Source organism: Mustela putorius, unplaced genomic scaffold (genome assembly GCF_011764305.1).
Source record: "Mustela putorius furo isolate JIRA1106 unplaced genomic scaffold, ASM1176430v1.1 tig00003850_pilon_pilon_pilon, whole genome shotgun sequence".
Lineage (NCBI taxonomy): Eukaryota > Metazoa > Chordata > Mammalia > Carnivora > Mustelidae > Mustela > Mustela putorius.
The window spans coordinates 14,419,459-14,439,868 of record NW_025422002.1 but is presented as its reverse complement, the minus strand read 5'-3'; the positions used below and the strand labels follow the sequence as shown (position 1 = coordinate 14,439,868).

Here is a 20,410-nt window from a genome sequence, read left to right as displayed (position 1 = left end):
AGTTTGCACGGAATGACGACTCACGCACATGGACAGTCTTAATTCCTGGCAGCCAGTGACTGCAGAGCACGCCTCTGGCTTCACTCTCCTTCCAGGGTAAGCACTGGGTTACCCTGGCAGGTGCCCAGCCTTGCAAGGCTACCCCACCAAGAGTTCCAACTGCCTTCCTTGCTGAGCTTTCTGTGACAGGACATGCTCCTCTCCTCCTCAGTCAGCAGCCCTGCACTCTGGCCAGAGAGTGGGCTCCGCAGAGTGAGGGCATGAAGTTCCCTTCCAGTGCAGAAACCAGACCCTCTGCTCCTGCCTCCTCTGTGCCACGGCCTACCAGGGAGACCCTGCATGAGCCACTGTCCCTTCTGGAGCCTTGGGGGCATCCTCTATCTGTCATGATATGAGCTCTGTCCTCTCTGCTCTGCCAGGCTGATGGAGGACCAGACGCTTTCCCGGTGTTAGAGCATCCCGATTGGGGCTGAGACCTCCACTTGCACTTCCCCCCACCCCTTGGCAGGCTACACAGCTCTGATCGCCCCAAGAAGCCATTATGTCACAGTCATGATCTTCACATGGGGGCTGGGGAGAGGCTGGACACTGTCAGAACATTCCAACGAGCACGGTGGGGAAGTGGACAGACCCCTGTCAGGCTAAATCTCAACTTCTAACCACTTTACACCCTCAGAATGGCTGTTATCAAAAAACTCAAAAAGTGTTGGCGAGGCTGTGGGATAACTGGCATCCTTGGGTGTTGCTGGTAGGGCTATAAAACCATGCAGCCATTGTGGAAAGCAGGAGCCTAGTTCTTCAAAAGTTAAATATAAAATTACCATATGATCCAGCAATTCTACTTCTGGGTGTGTACCCAAAAGAAATGTAAGCAGAAGCTCAAAGAGATTATCTGTATACCCATGTTCACAGAAGCACTATTCACAACAGCCAAAAGGGGAAGCAATGCAAGCGTCCGTCCCTAGAGGCCAGTCACAAAAGGACAAATACTGCATGGTCATATTTACGTAAGGTCCCCACAAGAGTCCAGTAAAAACCAACGCGGTGGCTGCCAGAGGTGGGGGGACAGGGGTTAAAGTGAGTGTTTCATGGGGATGGAATTTCAATTCTGGAGATAAAGTCCTGGAGGGGTGCCTGAGTGGCTCAGTGGGTTCAAGCCTCTGCCTTCGGCTCAGGTCATGATCCCAGGCTTCTGGGATCGAGCCCCACATCAGGCTCTCTGCTCAGCGGGAAGCCCGCTTCCTCTTTCTCTCTGCCTGCCTCTCTGCCTACTTGTGATCTGTCTGTTAAATAAATAAAAAATCTTTAAACCAAAAAAAAAAAGTCCTGGAGACAGATGGTGAGGATGGGCGTATGAGCCAATGTTCTTAACACTACCAAACCATACATTTACAAATGGTTACATGGTAAACTTGGTTTTGTCTATTCTACTATCCAAAAAAACACGTCCGCCTCTAATGCTCTTTCTGATGACTGACATGGTTGGTTCCTGGGGACCAGGTCTGCTTCCTTCTCACTGGACCTGCTTTCCTCCCACCACCTGAGGAAGCCTATGCCTTCCAAGCTCTGACTGCCAGGGGCTGAGGCCCCAACCAGGTAGGACACTCTTTGCAGACAATATGATACTTTATGTGGAAAACCCAAAAGACGCCACTCCAAAACTGCTAGAACTTATACAGGAATTCAGTAAAGTGTCAGGATATAAAATCAATGCACAGAAATCAGTTGCATTTCTCTACACCAACAACAAGACAGAAGAAAGAGAAATTAGGGAGTCAATCCCATTTACAATTGCACCCAAAACTCTAAGATACCTAGGAATAAACCTAACCAAAGAGGCTAAGATCTATACTCAGAAAACTATAAAGTACTCATGAAGGAAACTGAGGAAGACACAAAAAAAAAAAAAAAAAAAAATGTTCCATGCTCCTGGATTGGAAGAATAAATATTATGAAAATGTCTATGCTACCTAAAGCAGTCTACACATTTAATGCATTTCCTATCAAAGTACCATCCATTTTCTTCAAAGAAATCGAACAAATAATCCTAAAATTTATATGGAACCAGAAGACCCCAAATAGCTGGAGGAATGTTGAAAAAGAAAACCAAAGTTGGCGGGATCACAATTCCAGACTTCAAGCTGGACAGCCACATACAGAAAAATGAAACCAGATCATTTCTTTGTACCACACACAAAAATAGACTCAAAATGGATGAAGAGCCTCAATGTGAGACAAGAATCCAAAACCCTTGAGGAGAACACACGCAACAACCTCTTTGACTTCAGCCGCAGCAACTTCTTCCTAGAAACATCACCAAAGGGAAGGGAAGCAAGGACAAAAAATGAACTATTGGGACTTCATCAAGATCAAAAGCTTTTGCACAGCAAAGGAAACAGTCAACAAAACCAAAAGACAACTAACAAAATGGGAGAAGATACTCATAAATGACAGATCAGATAAAGGGCTAGTATCAAAATCTACAAAGAACTTATCAAACTCAAAACCCAAAGAACAAATAATCCAGTCAAGAAAGGGGCAGAGGACACGAACAGACATTTCTGCAAAGAAAACATCCAAATGGACAATAGACATATGAAAAAGTCCTCAACATCACTCAGCATCAGGGAAATACAAATCAAAACCACAATGAGATACCACCTCACACCAGTCAGAATGGCTAAAATTAACCAGTGAGGAAATGACAGGTGTTGGTGAGGAAGCAGAAAAAGAGGAACCTTCCTACACCGTTGGTGGGAATGCAAGCTGGTACAGCCACTCTGGAAAACAGCATGGAGGTTCCTCAAAAAGTTGAAAACAGAGCCACCCTATGACCAAGCAATTGCACTACTAGGTATTTACCCTAAAGATACAAATGTAGTGATCTGAAGGCGCACGTGCACCCCAATGTTTATAGCAGCAATGTCCACAATAGACAAACTATGGAAAGAGCCTAGATGTCCATCAACAGATGAATGGATAAAGAAGGTGTGGTATATGTATGTATATATATATACATACATATATATATACACAATGGAATACTATGCAGCCATCAAAGGAAATGAAATCTTGCCATATGAAATAAGTCAATCAGAGAAAGACAATTATCATATGATCTCCCTGATATGAGGAATTTGGGAGGCAGGGTGGGGAGTTGTGGGGGGGCAGGGAGGGGAAAAAATGAAACAAGATGGGATCATGAGGGAGACAAACCATGAGAGACTCAATCTCAGGAAACGAACTGAGGGTTGCTCGGGGGTTGGGGTTAGGGATAGGGTGGCTGGATGATGGACATTGGGAAGGGTATGTGCTACAGTGAGTGCTGTGAATTGTGTAAGACTGATGATTCACAGACCTGTACTCCTGAAGCAAATAATACATTATATGTTAATTTTTTAAAAAAATCCTCTACTCTATTTTTTTTGTCTTTTATTCCAGTTTTAAAAAGCCACTTCTTGGGACACTTGGGTGGCTCAGTTGATTAGGCGTCTGCCTTCAGCTCAGGTCATGATCCCAGGGTCTTTGGATCGAGTCCCCCAGGGGGCTCCTTGCTCAGCGGGGAGCCCACTTCTCCCTCTCCCTGCCGCTCCGCCTACTTGTACATAGTCTGTCTGACAAATAAATACATAAAATCCTTAAAAAAAAAAAAAAATAAAAAATAAAAAGCCACATTTTAGTTATCATTTTTGTTTTTTTAGATAACAAAACTGTTATCTGTTTTTTATTTAAATTCAATTTAAATTTAAATTCAATTAATTAATACATAAGGTATTATTGGTTTCAGAGGTGGCGGTCAGTGATTCATCAACCTTACATAATACCCAGTAATCATTACATCACGTGCACTACTCTATCGTTTCTCAGCCTTTTGGCTAAGATCAAGTGTAACATCACATGCCCTCCTCAATGTCCATCACCCAGTTACCCCACTCCCCACCCCTCCAGCAACCCTCAGTTTGTTGCCTATGATTAAGTCTCTTATGATCTGTCTCCCTGATTTTGTCTTCTTTTATTTTTTCCTTTCTCCTATGATCCTGTTCTGCTTCTTAAATTCCGCATATCAGTGAGATCACATGATAACCTTCTCTGATTGACTTGTCTCGCTTACTGTATTCTTCTAGCTCTAGCCATGTCATTGCAAATGGAAAGATTTCATTTTTTGATGGTTGAGTAGTATTCCATTGTAATTTCTTTCTATTGCTATTTTCTTAAAAGGTCTGCTTCTACTTTTCTTTCTTTCTCACCTTAAATTGACATTAAAAGTTTTTGTTTTAGGGGCACCTGGGTGATGCCATTGGTTAAGCGTCCGACTCTTGATTTCGGCTTAGGCCATGATCTCAGGGCTGTGCAATGGAGCCCTGCTTTGGGCTCTGTGCTCAGCAAGGAGTCTGCTTCAAACTCTTTCCCTCTGCCCCTACCCTGCGTGCATGCTCTCTCTCAATAAATAAATAATCTTTAAAAAGTATCTTTTGTTTTAATTCTGTATGTACTTTACGTTCTTCTCTTATTCCCTTCCCCTCTTCTGCCATTTTTTTTAGTGTGAACAAAATATATACAAAATATACCATTTTAACCATTTCTAAGTGTGCAGTTCCATGGTGTTAAGTCCATTTATGCTGTTGAGTAACTGTCCCCACCACACACCTCCAGAACTTTTCCATCTTCCCAAACAGAAGCTCCGTCCCCATTAAAATATCCACTCCCTTTAATTTTCATGATCAAATCTTTTATTTTCTTCTTTAGTATGTTTGTAACTTACATTTTAGGGATGTATTTCCTATTGTCCCATATAAGCCTTGTCATACTTTTCAATTTTTCCCCCATAACTCTTTTGCACCTGCTGGCCTTTTAACCCTTGTTTTCATCTTCAAGCCTGAATCCCTTCTACATGTGCCCCCATGAAACAGCACACACATACACACACCATAAAGCTCATCCCGTTTGACATAAGGGCTGACATAAGCAGCACTCCCCGCCCCCATCCAGGAGCCTGATAGTCCCAGGCCATCGGGAAGCCCACAGGGCCACCAAGCTGCCTCACGCACCTGGAGTAGACAGCTTCTCCACGACAATAGCCAAGAATCGCAGCTGTCTCAGGGTAGATGGCCTCGTATTTCAACAGATGCCTCTTCAGCGCATACAGAGGGTGGTTCTTGTATGTGCCAATGACAGTAGGCAAAGGCTGGCCCAGGTGCTTTGCCTGGAACTGCAAAGGCCAGAGAGATAATGCTGAACATGTCTGGAAGAGGAGGGGAGGTCTGAGGCAGGCGAGCCCTAGACCACCTTGTTCAGCAAAACAGTGAAGCAGAGGTTTCGTGAGCACCAATAACCATAACATTGCGCCTGCAGTCTGGTTCTAGGCAGGTTTCAGATAAAGCATGGAATCCCGGGGCTTGTGGCAACTGTGAAAAGTCATCTAACCTATTCATTCTCAGTGCTTGGACACCCTGGCCAACACAAGCAGGTTAGTGCCTGCTCTTGTCCTCAGGGAAAACACAAGGTTTTCTTCAGGAAGGCCTTACCTGCTCTGTGATGGGGGTCTACTTGGGTCTACTTGACCCTACTCTCCCAGGAAACTCCAATGGGCCATTGGCACCATGTCTCTCCTTGCCCTTGTGCTCCCTGTGACAAACACTCATTCTTTTAGTAGTTCTTTCAGGATTCTGATTTCTCAGTGGACAATTCCACATGGGGCTCAAATAGGGCAGGGAGACACACGGCCACCACACTCATGAGTTTTGTCTTCTTTCACTCAGAGCAATTTATATGGCTGTGTAAATTGTTTTAAAGCTCCAAATTTACAAATAGAAGGTAACTAAAAGTGTGCTGCATAACGGCCAGATAGATGTGGGCTCAAATACCAAAGCAGTTAATCTCTCAGAGCCTCCATTTTTAACTGGTAAAATCAAGGCAAAAGCCATCCCAGGTCTATAGTATTGTGAAAATTCCAGATCACACACAAAGATACCCCCACCACATGGGACTGGGCATATATAAGGGGCACCAAGATGGGCCTTCAAGTCCGCAGCAGCCAAGGCCTTACCTCTGAGTCTTCTTTCTTCTCCCTCTCCACCAACGGGCTCTGGTATGGTCTCAAGGTTTCAGCCCACCACTTGGCATCGACCCGGCACTTGCGGGTCGCAGTCATCCAGTCTGGATCGTACCTCTGGGTAACATCCCGGACCCAGCCATCACCGTCGATGCCCACCACATAGGTCATGGGCTTGGTGGCATACTTGTAACAGGACAGAGCCTGGCCCACCACACCATGCACACAGTCCACACACACCCACTTTTCCTCTTGCTCACAGAACACCTCTAGCCACTGGTCTACACCAGCTGCTTTCCCTCTTTCTGCCCCCTCACCATCACTGAAGATTTTCTTGCCTCGTTTACTCTTACTGCTTGAAGAGCTCGTGGTTGCTGCTAGGAAGCCAGGGTGCTTAGGGTGCCTTCCACGTTGGGTCCTGGAGTCACTCCTGGACCCTGCCTTTGATCTCTGCCTGGGAAGGCCAGGTTCAGAATCCTCATCAGATGAGTGATGGGCTTCCCCGCTGGAGAGCTCGAACTCAGAACTGCTATTACCCTTGTCACTCCCACTCTCTTCTTTATAAGACACCCTGGAGGCCACCTGCCGCTCTCGGCCATGCCGACGTCTCTGGGTATCCTCCTGCTGCCCTCCTGCCTTGTGCTCTTCTTCCCCACTGGAGGGCTCTCTCTGTTTCTTCCTGACTGTAGCTGCTTTGCTCCTCTTCCCTTTGGCACTTGGACGGCCAGAGCCCTTAGATGATGTGACTTCTTGTCTGGTTCCTTGGCTGGTCTTGGGTTTGGTTTGGCTTTCTAGAACTGGGCTGCAAGTTTCCAAGGAGCCTCCAGCACCTTCCACAGATGTCACCTTTGGAGCTTTCTTTCCCTTAAACAGAAAAGGAAACTATGTTTTTCCTTTCTGTGCTCATATGATAGAGATCCTATACTCTGCCAGGGCTAAATCACTGGCTACAGAACCAGCACACACAGGATGTCCCCAGCTCAGACAGGGTAGGGCAGGGCCAACAATCCTTTAGGAATGTAAGAATGTATTCACTAAAATCTGTGGTATCTTAGCTAAGCCACAAAGTAAACTCTTTGCACTCTAGAACCTGGTGGGAGGGGCAGGGGTGTGAACACAGGAAACACAGGAACCTGGTTTCCAACTCCAGTGCTGCTTCTCATCCATTATGTGTTCCAGTCAACTATATATACATTTATTTACATTTTCTCAAATATTTATTTATTACATATGGGTAAAACTCTACATCAGTTTCCTCGGTAATAGTACCCACCTTGCACATAACATGCCTTGCAAATAAATACTGATGGACTTAAAAAACTTGCTGCATTAAGATGATGGAATTAAATCCACCTCTGGACCACTAAGTCTCGACAGTACCAACAGTGCAGCTCGTCTAGTGCCAACCCTCCTCCTCAGATGACAGCAGAAGGCAGAGTCTTTCATCCCTAACTGTTCAGCACAGCCAAGGAGGAGGAGGATAGGGCCATTCTGCTGTGTCACAAGGCAGAAACTAAGCCACCAGGCAGCCAGGACCTCTCTTGGGCCCCTCTGTGCCCTCTGTGCCACTGGCGACCAGTCTTCCAAACATGGGGGTGAGCAAGGTAGGCTCCAAGGGGCCCACGCTCCATAAAGGCCGACCCATAAAAGTAGTCCAATGACCAATTATTTTGTTATATGATAATTTCTCCCTCCCTGCTGAGCCAACTGCCCTTTGGGAGAACCCCACCTTTGCTGGGGGTAACTTCAGAGGAATCGGCTGCAGAGACAGAACCAGTCGGGTCGAGAGCTGTAGGGCCCGGAGGATCAGTAAAAATATCTGTGGGGAAAAAGAATGATGCATTTATCCTAAGAAAAGAATGGAGGTTTTAACAAAATTCATGGTATTTGTTGTGGTAGTTCCTTTTTTTAGAATACGGAAAAGTTAGAAACCACCAAATAGGTGCCTAAAACCCTGAACACTACTAAAAATGATGCCAAACAGGTATCTTTTTATAGAAAAATGGAAAGATGTTCACTACATCTCAGAGAAGCTTGGTTTTTAATGTGTTATGTTAAATTTCATTAAAAAAAAAAATAGTAACAAAAAACAAAAAAAGCCTGGGGCACCTGGGTGGCTCAGTGGGTTAAAGCCTCTGCCTTTGGCTCAGGTCGTGATCCCAGGGTCCTGGAATAGAGTCCCACATCAGGCCCTCTGCTCGGCAGGGAGCCTGCTTCCCCCTCTCTCTCTATGCCTGCTTCTCTGCCTACTTGTGATCTCTATCTGCTAAATAAATAAATAAAATCTTTAAAAAAATGTAATTGTTTAAAAAAAAAAAACTGACAAAAGAATAACTCTTGGAACAAAAAAGCGACCACATTCTGGAAGGCAGGAAGTGCAGAAAAATGGAAAAATGAATATGAGGTGACAGAAGGGAAGACAGGTCGCGGCGGGAGGGGCCGGCTCTCGGCAAGCCACAGAGCACCAATGCACACAGTCGGAACTTTTATAAGTTTGCTCCACTGAGGGACGATGCTCCAGAGTGGGAGGGTTGTAGCCCTCGCGGGGACAGTGTGGTCTCAGGTCCTGTGGGGCCACAGAACAACCCAGGGTGCCTGAGTGTGGCACAGCCCCCAAGTATCAGAGTAGGAAAGTAGGCTACAGAGACAGAGCCGAGGAGTGGGTGCTCAACTCAGGGTTGCCATAAACCGTAATCTTGGGCACAGTCGGGCAACTGCTCTTCATGCAGGAACCCCACAAGTGGCAGATCCGGGGAACAACCCACCCTTCCTCCACTAGGAGGAGAGGCATGGGAGCACGCTGCAGGAATCTGCTGTGTTTGGAGACTCTAAGCAGGGCCATGCACCAGAGCTGGAAAACGGTCAGCCACAGGATGGGTGAGCCTGGAGTGCAGCCGGAGATCAGGGAAACAGGAGGGACTGACTGCTTTTCTCTGAGGGCGCACTGAGGAGTGGGGCCCGGAGCTCTCAGAGCCTGGCCCCTGGCAAGGGCGGTACAAAGACATTTTGGAGAGTCACTGCAACAGGCCCCTCCTCCAGAAGATCACTAACAACACCTAGCCAAAACCAAGTTCAGCCATCAATGACAACTGTTGAACTCCAGAGTAAGGGGAATACAGCACATACAACTCCTGGCTTTTTTTTAAACCAGGACTCTTTAGTCTCTCCAAGTTAAATGTTCTAAATTTTATTTTTCTTTAACTCTATTGTTTTTTAATTTTTTCTTTACTATTTTAACTACTCTATCTTATCAATACCTTTTTAAAACCTTTTTTAATTTTCATGGTTTTATTCATATTCTATCTCTTCACTGTATTTAACCTTATTTTTTGGATACATGTAAGTTTTCCTTTCTTTAAAATTCTAGTATACAGTTTCTTCTAACAGATTGAAATATACCTTAAATCTAGCATATGGCTTTCTTCTACTCTCTAGCCTGATAACATTTTTTTGTTTTTCTTTTTTTTTTAAGTGACTTCTCATCAATTCCTTTTTTAAAATCATTTTTAATTTTCATCTTTACAATTAGAATCCATCCCTTCATTGTGTTTACCCTTATAATTTTATATATATATTCTTTTCTCTAAAATTTTGGCAGTTTCTTTTAACAGACCAAAATATACCAAAAATCAAGTGTGTGACTCTATTCTATTCACCAGTGTAATCTTGTGTGTGTTTGTGTGTGTGTATAAATACATATATATTTTCTTCTCCCTTCTTCTCCCCCTGGCTTCAGGTCTCTTCTGATATGGTTAGTGTACATATTTCTGGGGTCGTTGCTACTACCCTTTTAGTATTGTGCTCTCTCATTCATCTATTCTTACCTAGATAAAATGTCAAGGCGGGAAAAACTAACCTCAAAAAAAAAAAAAAAAGAACAAAAGGCAGTACTGATGGCTAGGGACCTAATGAATACGGACATTAGTAAGACGTCAGAACCAGAGTTCAGAGTTCAGAATGACAATTATCTAGATGCTAGCTGGCTTGAAAAAAAGCACACAAGATACTAAAAAATCCCTATCTGGAAAAATAAAATAACAAAAATCTAACCAAGTTGAAATAAAAAAACCTATTAATGAGGTGCAATAAAAAATGGAGGCTCTTACTGCTAGGATAAATAAGACAGAAGAGAGAATTAGTGATATATATGACCAAATGATGGAGAATAAAGAAGCTGAGAAAAAGACAGAGAAACAACTACTGGACCATGAGGAGAGAATTTCAGAGATAAGCGAAAACATAAGACAAAACAGTATTAGAAGAATTGGATTCCCAGAAGAAGAGGGGTGAGCAGAAGGTATATTGAAACAAATTATAGAAGAGAACTTCCCTAATATGGCAAAGGGAACAAGCATCAAAATCCAGGAGACATAAAAAAAAACCCCTCAAAATCAATAAAAATAGGTCAACACTCTGTCATCTAAGAGTAAAATTTACAGGTCTCCATGGCAAAGAGATAATCCTGAAAGTAGCTCTGGACAAAAGATCTGTAATCTACAATGGTAGAAATATTACATTGGCAGCAGACTCGTCCACAGAGACCTGGCAGGCCAAAAAGGGCTATATATTCGGGGCAATAAATGAGAAAAACATGTAGCCAGGAACACTATATCCAGGTAGGCTGTGACTGAAAGTAGAAGGAGAGATAAAAGGTTCAAACAAAAATTAAAAGAATTTGCAAACACCAAACTAGCCCTAAAGGAAATATTGAGGGGTCCTCTAAGCAAAGAGAAAGGCTAAAATAACAGACCAGAAAGGAACAGAGACAACATACAGTAACAGTCACCTTACAGGCCATACAGTGGCACTAAATTCGTATCTTTCAGTAGTTACCCTGAATGTAAATGAGCTAAATGCCCCAATCAAAGACACACGGTATCAGAATGGATACAACAAACAAAACAAAGACCCATTGAGATGCTATCTGTAAGAAACTCATTTCAGACCCAAAGACACCTCTAGATTTAAAGCGAGGGGATGGAAAACAATTTACCATGCTAATGGACATCAAAAGAAAGCTGAGGTGCCAATCCTTATATCAGATAAATTAGATTTTAAGCCAAAGACTATGATAAGAGCTGAGAAAGGACACTGTATCATATGCAAACGGTCTGTCCAACAAGAAGATCTAGCAATTTCAAATATCTATGCCCCTAACATGGGAGCAGCCAACTATATAAACCAATTAAAAACAAAACCAAAAAAACACATTGACAACAATACAATAATAGTAGGGGACTTTAACACCCCCCTCACTGAAATGGACAGATCATCTAAGCAAAAGATGAACAAGGAAATAAAGCCTTTAAATGACACACTGGACCCGATGGACCACACAGATATATTCAGAACATTCCATCCCAAAGCAACAGAATACACAGTCTTCTCTAGTGCACATGGAACATTCTCCAGGAGAGATCACATCCTGGGTCACAAATCAGGTCACCCCCGGTACCAAAAGACAGGGATCACTCCCTGCATATTTTCAGACCACAATGCTCTGAAACTAGAACTCAACCACAAGAGGAAAGTTGGAAAGAGCTCAACTATATGGAGGCTAAAGAGCATCCTACTACTACTCCCGATGAGTGAGTCAACCAGGAAATTAAAGAAGAATTTTAAAAATTCATGGAAACAAATGAAAATGAAAACACAACTGTTCAAAATCTTTGAGACACAGCAAAGGCGGTCCTGAAAGTATATAGCAATATAAGCCTTTCTCAAGAAACAAGAAAATCTCAAGTACACAACCCAACCCTACACCTAAAGGAGCTGGAGAAAGAACAGCAAAGAAAGCCTAAACCCAGCAGGAGAAGAGAAATAATAATCAGAGCAGAAATCAATGAACTAGAAACCAAAAGAATACTAAAACAAATCAAACAAACTAGGAGCTGGTTCTTTGAAAGAATTAGTAAGACTGATAAACCCCTGGCCAGACTTACCAAAAAGAAAAGAAAATCATGAATGAAAGAGGAGAGATCACAACCAACACCAAAGAAATAAAAACAATTACAGGAACATATTATGAGCAACTACACACCAGCAAATTTGACAACCTGGAAGAAATGGATGCATTCCTAGAGACATATAAACTACCACAACTGAACCAGGAAGAAGTTGAAAACCTGAACAGACCCATAACCAGTAAGGAGATTGAAGCAGTCATTAATTATCTCCCAACAATCAAGAGCCCAGGGCCAGACGACTTCCCAGGGGAATTCCACCAAACATTTAAAGAAGAATTAACATCTATTCTCCTGAAACTGTTCCAAAAATCAGAAACAGAAGGAAAACTTCCAAACTCATTTTATGAGGCCAGCATTACCTTGATCCCAAAACCAGACAAAGACCCCATCAAAAAGGAGAATCACAGACCAATATCCTTGATGAACACAGATGCAAAAATTCTCACCAAAATACTAGCCAATAGGATCCAACAGTACATTCAAAGGATTATTCACCACGAAGAGTGGGATTTATTCCTGGGCTGCAAGGGTGGGTCAACACCCACGAATCAATCAGTACGATACAATGCATTAATAAAAGAAAGAACAAGAACCATATGATACTCTCAATAGATGTTGAAAAAGCATCTGACAAAGTACAGCATCCTCTCTTCGTCAAAACTCTTCAAAGTGTACAGATAGAGGGTACATACCTCGATATCATCAGAGCCATTTATGAAAAACCCACACTGAATATCATCCTTAATGGGGAAAAAACTTGAGAGCTTTTCCCCTAAAGTCGGGAACACGACCTTAGGGCTGTCCACTATCACTACTGCTATTCAAATAGTACTAGAAGTCCTAGTAATCAGACAACAGACAACAAACGGCAATCAGACAACAAAAAGAAATAAAATGCATCCTAATCAGCAAAGAAGTCAAACTCTTACTCTTTGCTGATGATATGATACTTTATGTGGAAAACCCAAAAGACTCCACTCCAAAACTACTAGAACTCATACAGGAATTCAATAAAGTGGCAAGACATAATATCAATGCACAGAATTCAGCTGCATTTCTTTTTTTTTTTTTAAAGATTTTATTTATTTATTTGACACAGAGAGAGAGAGATCACAAGTATGCAGAGAGAGAGAGAGAGAGAGGAAGGGAAGCAGGCTCTCTGCTGAGCAGAAAGCCCGATGCAGCATTCAATCCCAGGACCCTGGGATCATGACCTGAGCCGAAGGCAGAGGCTTTATCCCCCTGAGCCACCCAGGTGCCCCTTCAGTTGCATTTCCATACACCAACAACAAGACAGGAGAAATTAAGGAGTTGATCCCATTTTTTGGACCCAAAATCATAAGATACCTAGGAATAAATCTAACCAAAGAGGCAAAGCATCTCAGAAAACTATAGAGTACTCACGAAAGAAATTAAGGAAGACACAAAGAAATGGAAAAACGTTCCATGCTCATGGAAGAACACTGTGAAAATGTCTATGCTACCTAGAGCAATCTACACATCTAATGCAATCCTTATTAAAATACCATCAATTTTTTTTCAAAGAAATGGAATAAATAATCCTAAAATTTAAATGGAACCAGAAAAAAAAACAAATAATCATAGGAACATTGAAAAAGAAAACCAAAGTTGGTGGCATCACAATTCTAGGCTTCAAGATCTATTACAAAGCTGTAATCATCAAGACAATATGGCACTGGCACAAAAAGAAACATATACATCAACTGAACAGAACAGAGAGCCCAAAAATAGACTCTCAACTCTATGGTCAACTAATCTTCAACAAGGCAAGAAAGAATGTCCATGGAAAAAATACAGTCTCTTTAACAAATGTGTTGGGAAAATTGGACAGCCACATGCAGAAGAATGAAACTGAACCAATTCCTTACACCACACATACAAATAGACTCAAAATGAATGAAAGACCTCAATGTAAGACAGGAATCCATTAAAATCCTTAAGGAGAACTCAGGCAGCAAACTCTTCAACCTCAGCCACAGCAACTTCTTCCTAGACACATCTTCAAAGGCAAAAGCAAAAACGAACTATTGGGACTTCATCAAGATCAAAAGCTTTTGCAGAGCAAAGGAAAGTCAACAAAACCAAAAGACAACTGACAGAATGGGAGAAGATATTTGCAAATGATGTATCAGATAAAGGGCTAGCACCCAAAAATCTACAAAGAACTTATCAAACTCAACACCCAAAGAACAAATAATCCAGTCAAGAAATGGGCAGAAAACACGAATAGACATTTCTGCAAAGAAAACATCCAAATGGCCAACAGACACATGAAAAAGTGCTCAACATCACTCAGCATCAGGGAAATACAAATCAAAACCACAGTGAGATACCACCTCACACCAGTCAGAATGGCTAAAATTAACCAGTGAGGAAATGACAGGAGTTGGCGAGGGTGCAGAGAAAGGGGAACCCTCCTACACTGTTGGTGGGAATGCAAGCTGGTCCAGCCTCTCTGGAAAACAGTATGGAGGTTCCTCAAAAAGTTGAAAATAGAGCTACCCTACGACCCAGCAATTGCACTACTGGGTATTTACCCTAAAGATACAAAGGCAGTAATCCAAAGGGGAACGTGCACCTGAATGTCTAGCAGCAATGTCCACAATTGCCAAACTAAAGAAAGAACAACAGATGAATGGATAAAGAAGATGTGAGATATATATATATATATATACACACACACACAATGGAATACTACGCAGCCACCAAAAAAAAAAATGAAATCTTGCCATTTGCAATGACATGGAAGGAACTACACAGTATTACGCTAAGCGAAATAAGTCAATCAGAGAAAAATAATTATCATATGATTTCACTGATATGAGAAATTTGAGAAACAAGACAGAGCATCATAGGGGAAGGGATGAAAAAATGAAACAAGATGAAACCAGAGAGGAAGACAAACCATAAGAGACTCTTAATCTCAGGAAACAAACTGAGAGTTGCTGGACAGAAGGGGAATGGGAGGGTTGGGGTGACTGGGTTATGTGCATTGGAGAGGGTACATGCTATGGTGAGAAAAAATAAATAAAATTAAAGAATTAAATGAAGTATCACTTTGAGAAGAAAAAGTACAAAACATCATTATCACCAGATCTCCAAAGCCTATTCCGTTTATAATTTTTCCCCATAAACAAGTCTTTCCACCAGAAGCTGCAGTTCTAAAAATTCTGCTATCCTTTAAGGAGGGGAGTCTTCTCATCAGAATGAACCTCCAAAATGGCATGCAATAAAGCATCTGAGCAAGAACTTCCAGGCAGACATCAGTGTCTCCTGAGTCACTATAATGCCTCACTGAGAAGGCCAGAAAGAGGAGGGCATATTTTCTTTGAGACACTGTGTCATAGCAGAAAAAATAATAATTTTTGCGTATTTATTCTGGAGTTCCATGTTGGGGGGAGAATGAGAAAATAACAGAGAAACCCAAATTGAAGGACACTCTACAAAATTCCTCAGCAGTACTCTGAAAAGTGTCAAGGCAGGAAGGATGAGGGAAGACCCAGAAACTGTCAGAATGGAGGAGACAAAGGAGTCATGATGGTTAAGGCAATCAGAAGTAAGCCAGACACCAACAGCCAACTGCTTTTTGACATGGGTACCAAGGCCATGCAATTCCCGTTGAAACACTTGTCTTCAACCAGTAGTGAAGATAACAAAATAAATAACTGGAAGAATAGTCTCCTCAACCAAGGGGTCTGGGACAAGTGGATATTCACATGCAAAAACGAGGGAGTCAAACACCAGCCTCAACTCATATATAAACATTAACTCAAAATGGATGAAAGACTCAAAATGGATGTTAGAGCTGAAACTGTAAAACTCTTAGAAGGAAACATAAAGGGTAAAATTAGATTTGACACTAGATTCTTAGATATTGGAACCCTTGTATGTTGCTCGTGGGAATGTAAAATGGGGCAGCCGCCATGGAAAAGTTTGACAATTATTCAGAAGTTAAACATAAAATGACCCAGTAGCTTTACTCCTAGGTATATACCCAAAGAATCAAAAACAAGTACTCAAGTACATACACGTTTATGGTAGTACTCCTTACAACCGCCAAGAGGTGAAAACAACCTAAACATCCATCAACTGACGAATACACAAAATGGGTCTATTCATACAACAAAATAATATTCACCCATGAAAAGGAACAAAGGGCTAACATAAGCTACAACTTAGATAAACCCTGAAAAGGTTTTAGTGAAAGAAGCCAGACACAAAAGGTCACATAGGATACTTACTTCTTCCACATAAAACATCCAAAATACATAAATCCATTAGGGACAGAAAGCAGATTGTGGCTGCCACGTGCTTGAGGGAGAGAGAGGAGGGAGTAGAATGGGGAGTAATTATTTAATGGGCACACGGTAGCCTCTTAGGGGGTAAAATAATTTGGAAATACACACAGGAACCGAGTTTTGGAGAATGATACTCAAATATTAACGCTTTTCCCTGGATGGTGGTATTACGGCATCATCACTGGCTATGTCAGATATCTTAAGACTTATTTTTTTTAAAGATTTTATTTATTTATTTGACAGAGAGCGATCACAAGCAGGCAGAGAGGCAGGCAGAGAGGGAGAAGGAAGCAGGCTTCCCGCCGAGCAGAGAGCCCGATGCAGGGCTCGATCCCAGGACCCTGAGACCATGACCTGAGCCAAAGACAGAGGCTCAACCCTCTGAGCCACCCAGGTGCCCCATCTTAGACTTTTTTAAAGTGAATCAGAAGAGAGGTAAAGATGCCAGTTGTTTGGGCTTTTAAGATCCAAGAAGCCTGGTCTCCTTCCGTAAACAAACAGAAAACGTATGTAATGAATAGGAACCTTCCGGAAATAAAGCCGTATTTCTATCTCTATTTTTGGTAGACAGAACTCTCCTGACTGCACCACTGCCAGCCAATATCATTTCTCAAATCGGAAGGTAGGGAAATGCTTCCTGATGGATTTCAGCAGACAAGGTTTGAAAAAACATTTCCTATGGACTTCTGAACATTGAATAGTTAAGGGAAACAAGGCTAGGGCACCTGACCAAAAAATAAGTGTTTACAATCCCAGGACACCAAGCAACTGAAAGAGTGCAGGCTTTCCACCCATATACTGGTCCCAAACCTGACTCTAGTTGCTTACCAGAAGAATGACCCTGAGAAAGTTCTTTGGCCTCCTTGAGCTTCTAAACGTATTTTTTATTTCACAAGGCCTTAATAAGGAAGAACATGGAAAACTCTGGAATGGTATCTGGCACGTGACTGCCATGGCCATTAGCTCCCAGCACTAAAAAACTGTGCCAGGGCACCTGGGTGGCTCAGTGGGTTAAGCCTCTGCCTTCAGCTCAGGTCATGATCTCAGGGTCCTGGGATCGAGCCCTGCATCAGGTTCTCTGCTCAGCAAAGAGCCCACTTCCCACCCTCTTTGCCTACTGCTCTGCCTATTTGTGATCTCTCTGTCAAACAAATAAATAAAATCTTTGAGATGGAGAGGAGAAAGGAGTTGAGGGAAACTGGAGGGCGAGATGAACCACGAGAGAGAGACTATGGACTCTGAAAAACAATCTGAGGGTTTTGAAGGGGCGAGCGTGGGAAGTTGGGTGAGCGTGGTAAGTTGGGTGAGCGTGGTGGTGGGTATTATGGAAGGCACGTATTGCATGGAACACTGGGTATGGTGCATAACCAAAGAATTCTGGTACACTGAAAGAAATTCAAAACAAAACAAAACAAAAAACCATGCCAGGAGGAATCACTTACATGTACCAACTCTTCATCATCCCGTGCAGAGTAAATAGCAAACCTCCTTTCCAATGTTGTCTGCAGATCATGTCGCTCATTGGTTGAGAGGTCTGCATTCACTGTAAATGTACCAACGAACCTGGAGAGAAACCAGACATTCCCCATGTCACAAGTCAGGGCCAAGAGGAACACTCGCTATCCTCTTATAGCCAAGAAAATCAGATGGGAGAGTCTCAAGAGGGAATCGGGAGTCCTGCTTGCCTCTGCTCTCATCTTCTCAGTCTGTGTGGCTGACCCCGGCTCCACTCAAGAGCCCAGCAGACTTCACACGTCCTTGGGAGGTGCATCTAAAGGACCATGCTTAGGTGCTCCATGCACCTAAAGTACCCAGCAGCTCTCTTCCAAAGCACTCCTCACACTACCCTGATTACCTGGGGTGCATCTGTCTCCTCAGCCAGGCTGGGAGCTCTTCCAGGGCAGAGACTGTGCCTGACGTGTGTCTATCTTCAGGGCTGTCCACTCAAGGCCCAGCATAAGGGGTCCCCTCAGGGAAGTCTGTGCAACTGCCCGGCCCCCCACCTCTTAGAGACACAAGTCCTACTCTAGGGCTCTGCAGGACAGGCCAGAGGGCATACCATTTCACCAGGTTTGACAGATAGCAGGCATCCACATCCCGAGGTGGCACTCTGGTAAAACGAGCTGGGATGATGGACAGGCTGATAGCAAGTAGATCTGGCTGGCTGCAGATGTTACTTCGATAGAAACCATTTGCCAGCAGGCATAGCAGGTGAACCTGGGAAAAAGGGGAAGATGGTAGGCTGAGAACTAGAGGGTTTTCTGCTGCCAAACTGAGAGATATTTTGTGGGCAGGAAGTATTTATTATTTCTATACACAAGAAAGTAAAAATCCCAACATTAGCCATTTCCCAAGACCTTGTCTTTCACCCTGTGCTCTCCCTAGATACTTATTCCCTCGACAAAATAACCAAATCTCAAAACTGCAGCATATAAACTTCTATATTTTAAGAGGCCTTGCTGTTTAGGATTTGCTCCAAAAAGACAGGGGTGAGAAGGGAGAGACTGCGCAAGTGCCAGTAGCTGTCCAAGCTGGCGGATGGCGCGGGTTCACCACAGGGTTCTCTGCCCTTCCCTGGGTGCCAGGACCCAGCCACTTCTGCTGCAGACCCTAAAGCCAGCTGGCCCTGCTCCCAAGCTCCAACCGCTCCCCAACCTCCGGAGATGATAATGTGACTCCTCACCGCCTCCTCCAAAATCTTACATCCTTTTCCCTTCAGAACTGTCTGCCTCCTTCCCCACCTCTGACCTCCCCATTTCAGTCAACAGCTCTATTCTTCTCCCCTCACTTAAGCTTCCGATCTTAGTCATATGAACTCTTCCCTTCCTTCCATCTCTTCCAAAAGGTACAAGCAGCACCGCTATCCCACGTGCTCCTCAAGGCCTCAGGGAGGTGGGTGTCTCATCTCCTCACTGTCCTTGCTCTGAGCTCATCTCACTCCCAGATCTCTGCAGCTGCTCTAGACGTACTGTCTCTTCCAGCCCTGTCAGCTCTTCTCACTCTGGCTGCCTGCTGCCCATCAGAGGGAAAGCTGAGCGCCCTTCCCTCACTCTCACAGGCCACCAATGCATGCACCCTCCATTACACAGACACACAGAGAACTAGAGGGCCCTCTGAACTTGTCACAGGCAGCCTCCCCAGCTTCTGTCCTCCCACCTCTCCCCAGTGGCCTTTCTCTTAAAGAAAGCCACGTTCCTCGGCCATTCAACCCACACCGTTCCCTTTCCTCATTCTGAGCCTTGAATTTCCAGTTTTGACATCTGTCTTGTTCTGTCTGTGAGAACAGACACTCCTTAATGGTAGGAAATAAGCTTTCTACAAGTCTCCATCCCCACAACGCCAAGTACCTTGCTAGGTCTATAATGTGGTTCACTAACTGCTGGCTGAAGTCAAATACACGTCTCTTCAGCGGTGGTAGGAATGGAGGTTATGAGGGGTGCCTGGGTGGCTCAGTGGGTTAAGCTGCTGCCTTCTGCTCAGGTCATGATCCCAGGGTCCTGGGATCAAGCCCCGCATCGGGCTCTCTGCTCAGCAGGGAGCCTGCATCCTCCTCTCTCTCTGCCTGCCTCTCTGCCTACTTGTGGTATCTTGTCTGTCAAATAAATAAATAAGTAAATCTTAAAAAAAAAAGAATGGAGGTTATGAGACAGGTGGAAGAAGGGATGGAGGGAGCGTACCCATGGGTCCGGCCCTCCTTTGTGCCGGGTCTGTGCTCCGGACTTTGCATGTCATATTTGCTCCGTCCCCACAACCCCCTCCAAAGCAGGCACTTATCACACCCCACCTCAAAGATGAGGAAACCGCTCAGGGAGACAAAGAAACTGGCCAAAGTCACAGAGTGAGTAGAAGAGCCAAATAAAACCAGGCTTGACTGAGAACCAAAGCTGTGTGCACCACACTACCCCGCCATGACACAAAGGACCCTGTCCCTTCACCTCCCACCCTTCCTTACCTTGTGTGTGTCCTCATGGACTTCTTTACTGAAACGTTTCATCATCCTCCGAAGATAGGTCTCAAACTCCACTTTTATCCTTTCACTGCCATGCATATTGAAAAATCCAAGAATAAAGTGG

The 20,410-nt window shown here is 43.6% G+C and overlaps 1 protein-coding gene across 4 annotated transcripts in view; it reads right to left on the bottom strand.

The window, feature by feature from the left end:
* The window catches only part of XPC (XPC complex subunit, DNA damage recognition and repair factor), a 52,436-nt gene that overhangs the window by 5,180 nt on the left and 26,846 nt on the right, over positions 1–20,410 (bottom strand). For 3 of the 4 annotated variants that reach the window (XM_013054933.2, XM_004738599.3, XM_045063362.1), the window contains 6 exons: positions 20,290–20,374; positions 18,397–18,554; positions 17,780–17,900; positions 7,782–7,871; positions 6,047–6,916; positions 5,049–5,209 (listed from right to left, as the gene is read on the bottom strand). In XM_013054933.2, coding sequence (XP_012910387.1) covers positions 5,049–5,209; positions 6,047–6,916; positions 7,782–7,871; positions 17,780–17,900; positions 18,397–18,554; positions 20,290–20,374 — 1,485 coding nt within the window. The remainder of the gene's footprint in view (positions 1–5,048; positions 5,210–6,046; positions 6,917–7,781; positions 7,872–17,779; positions 17,901–18,396; positions 18,555–20,289; positions 20,375–20,410) is intronic. The other variant, XM_004738600.3, reaches the window with a different exon arrangement.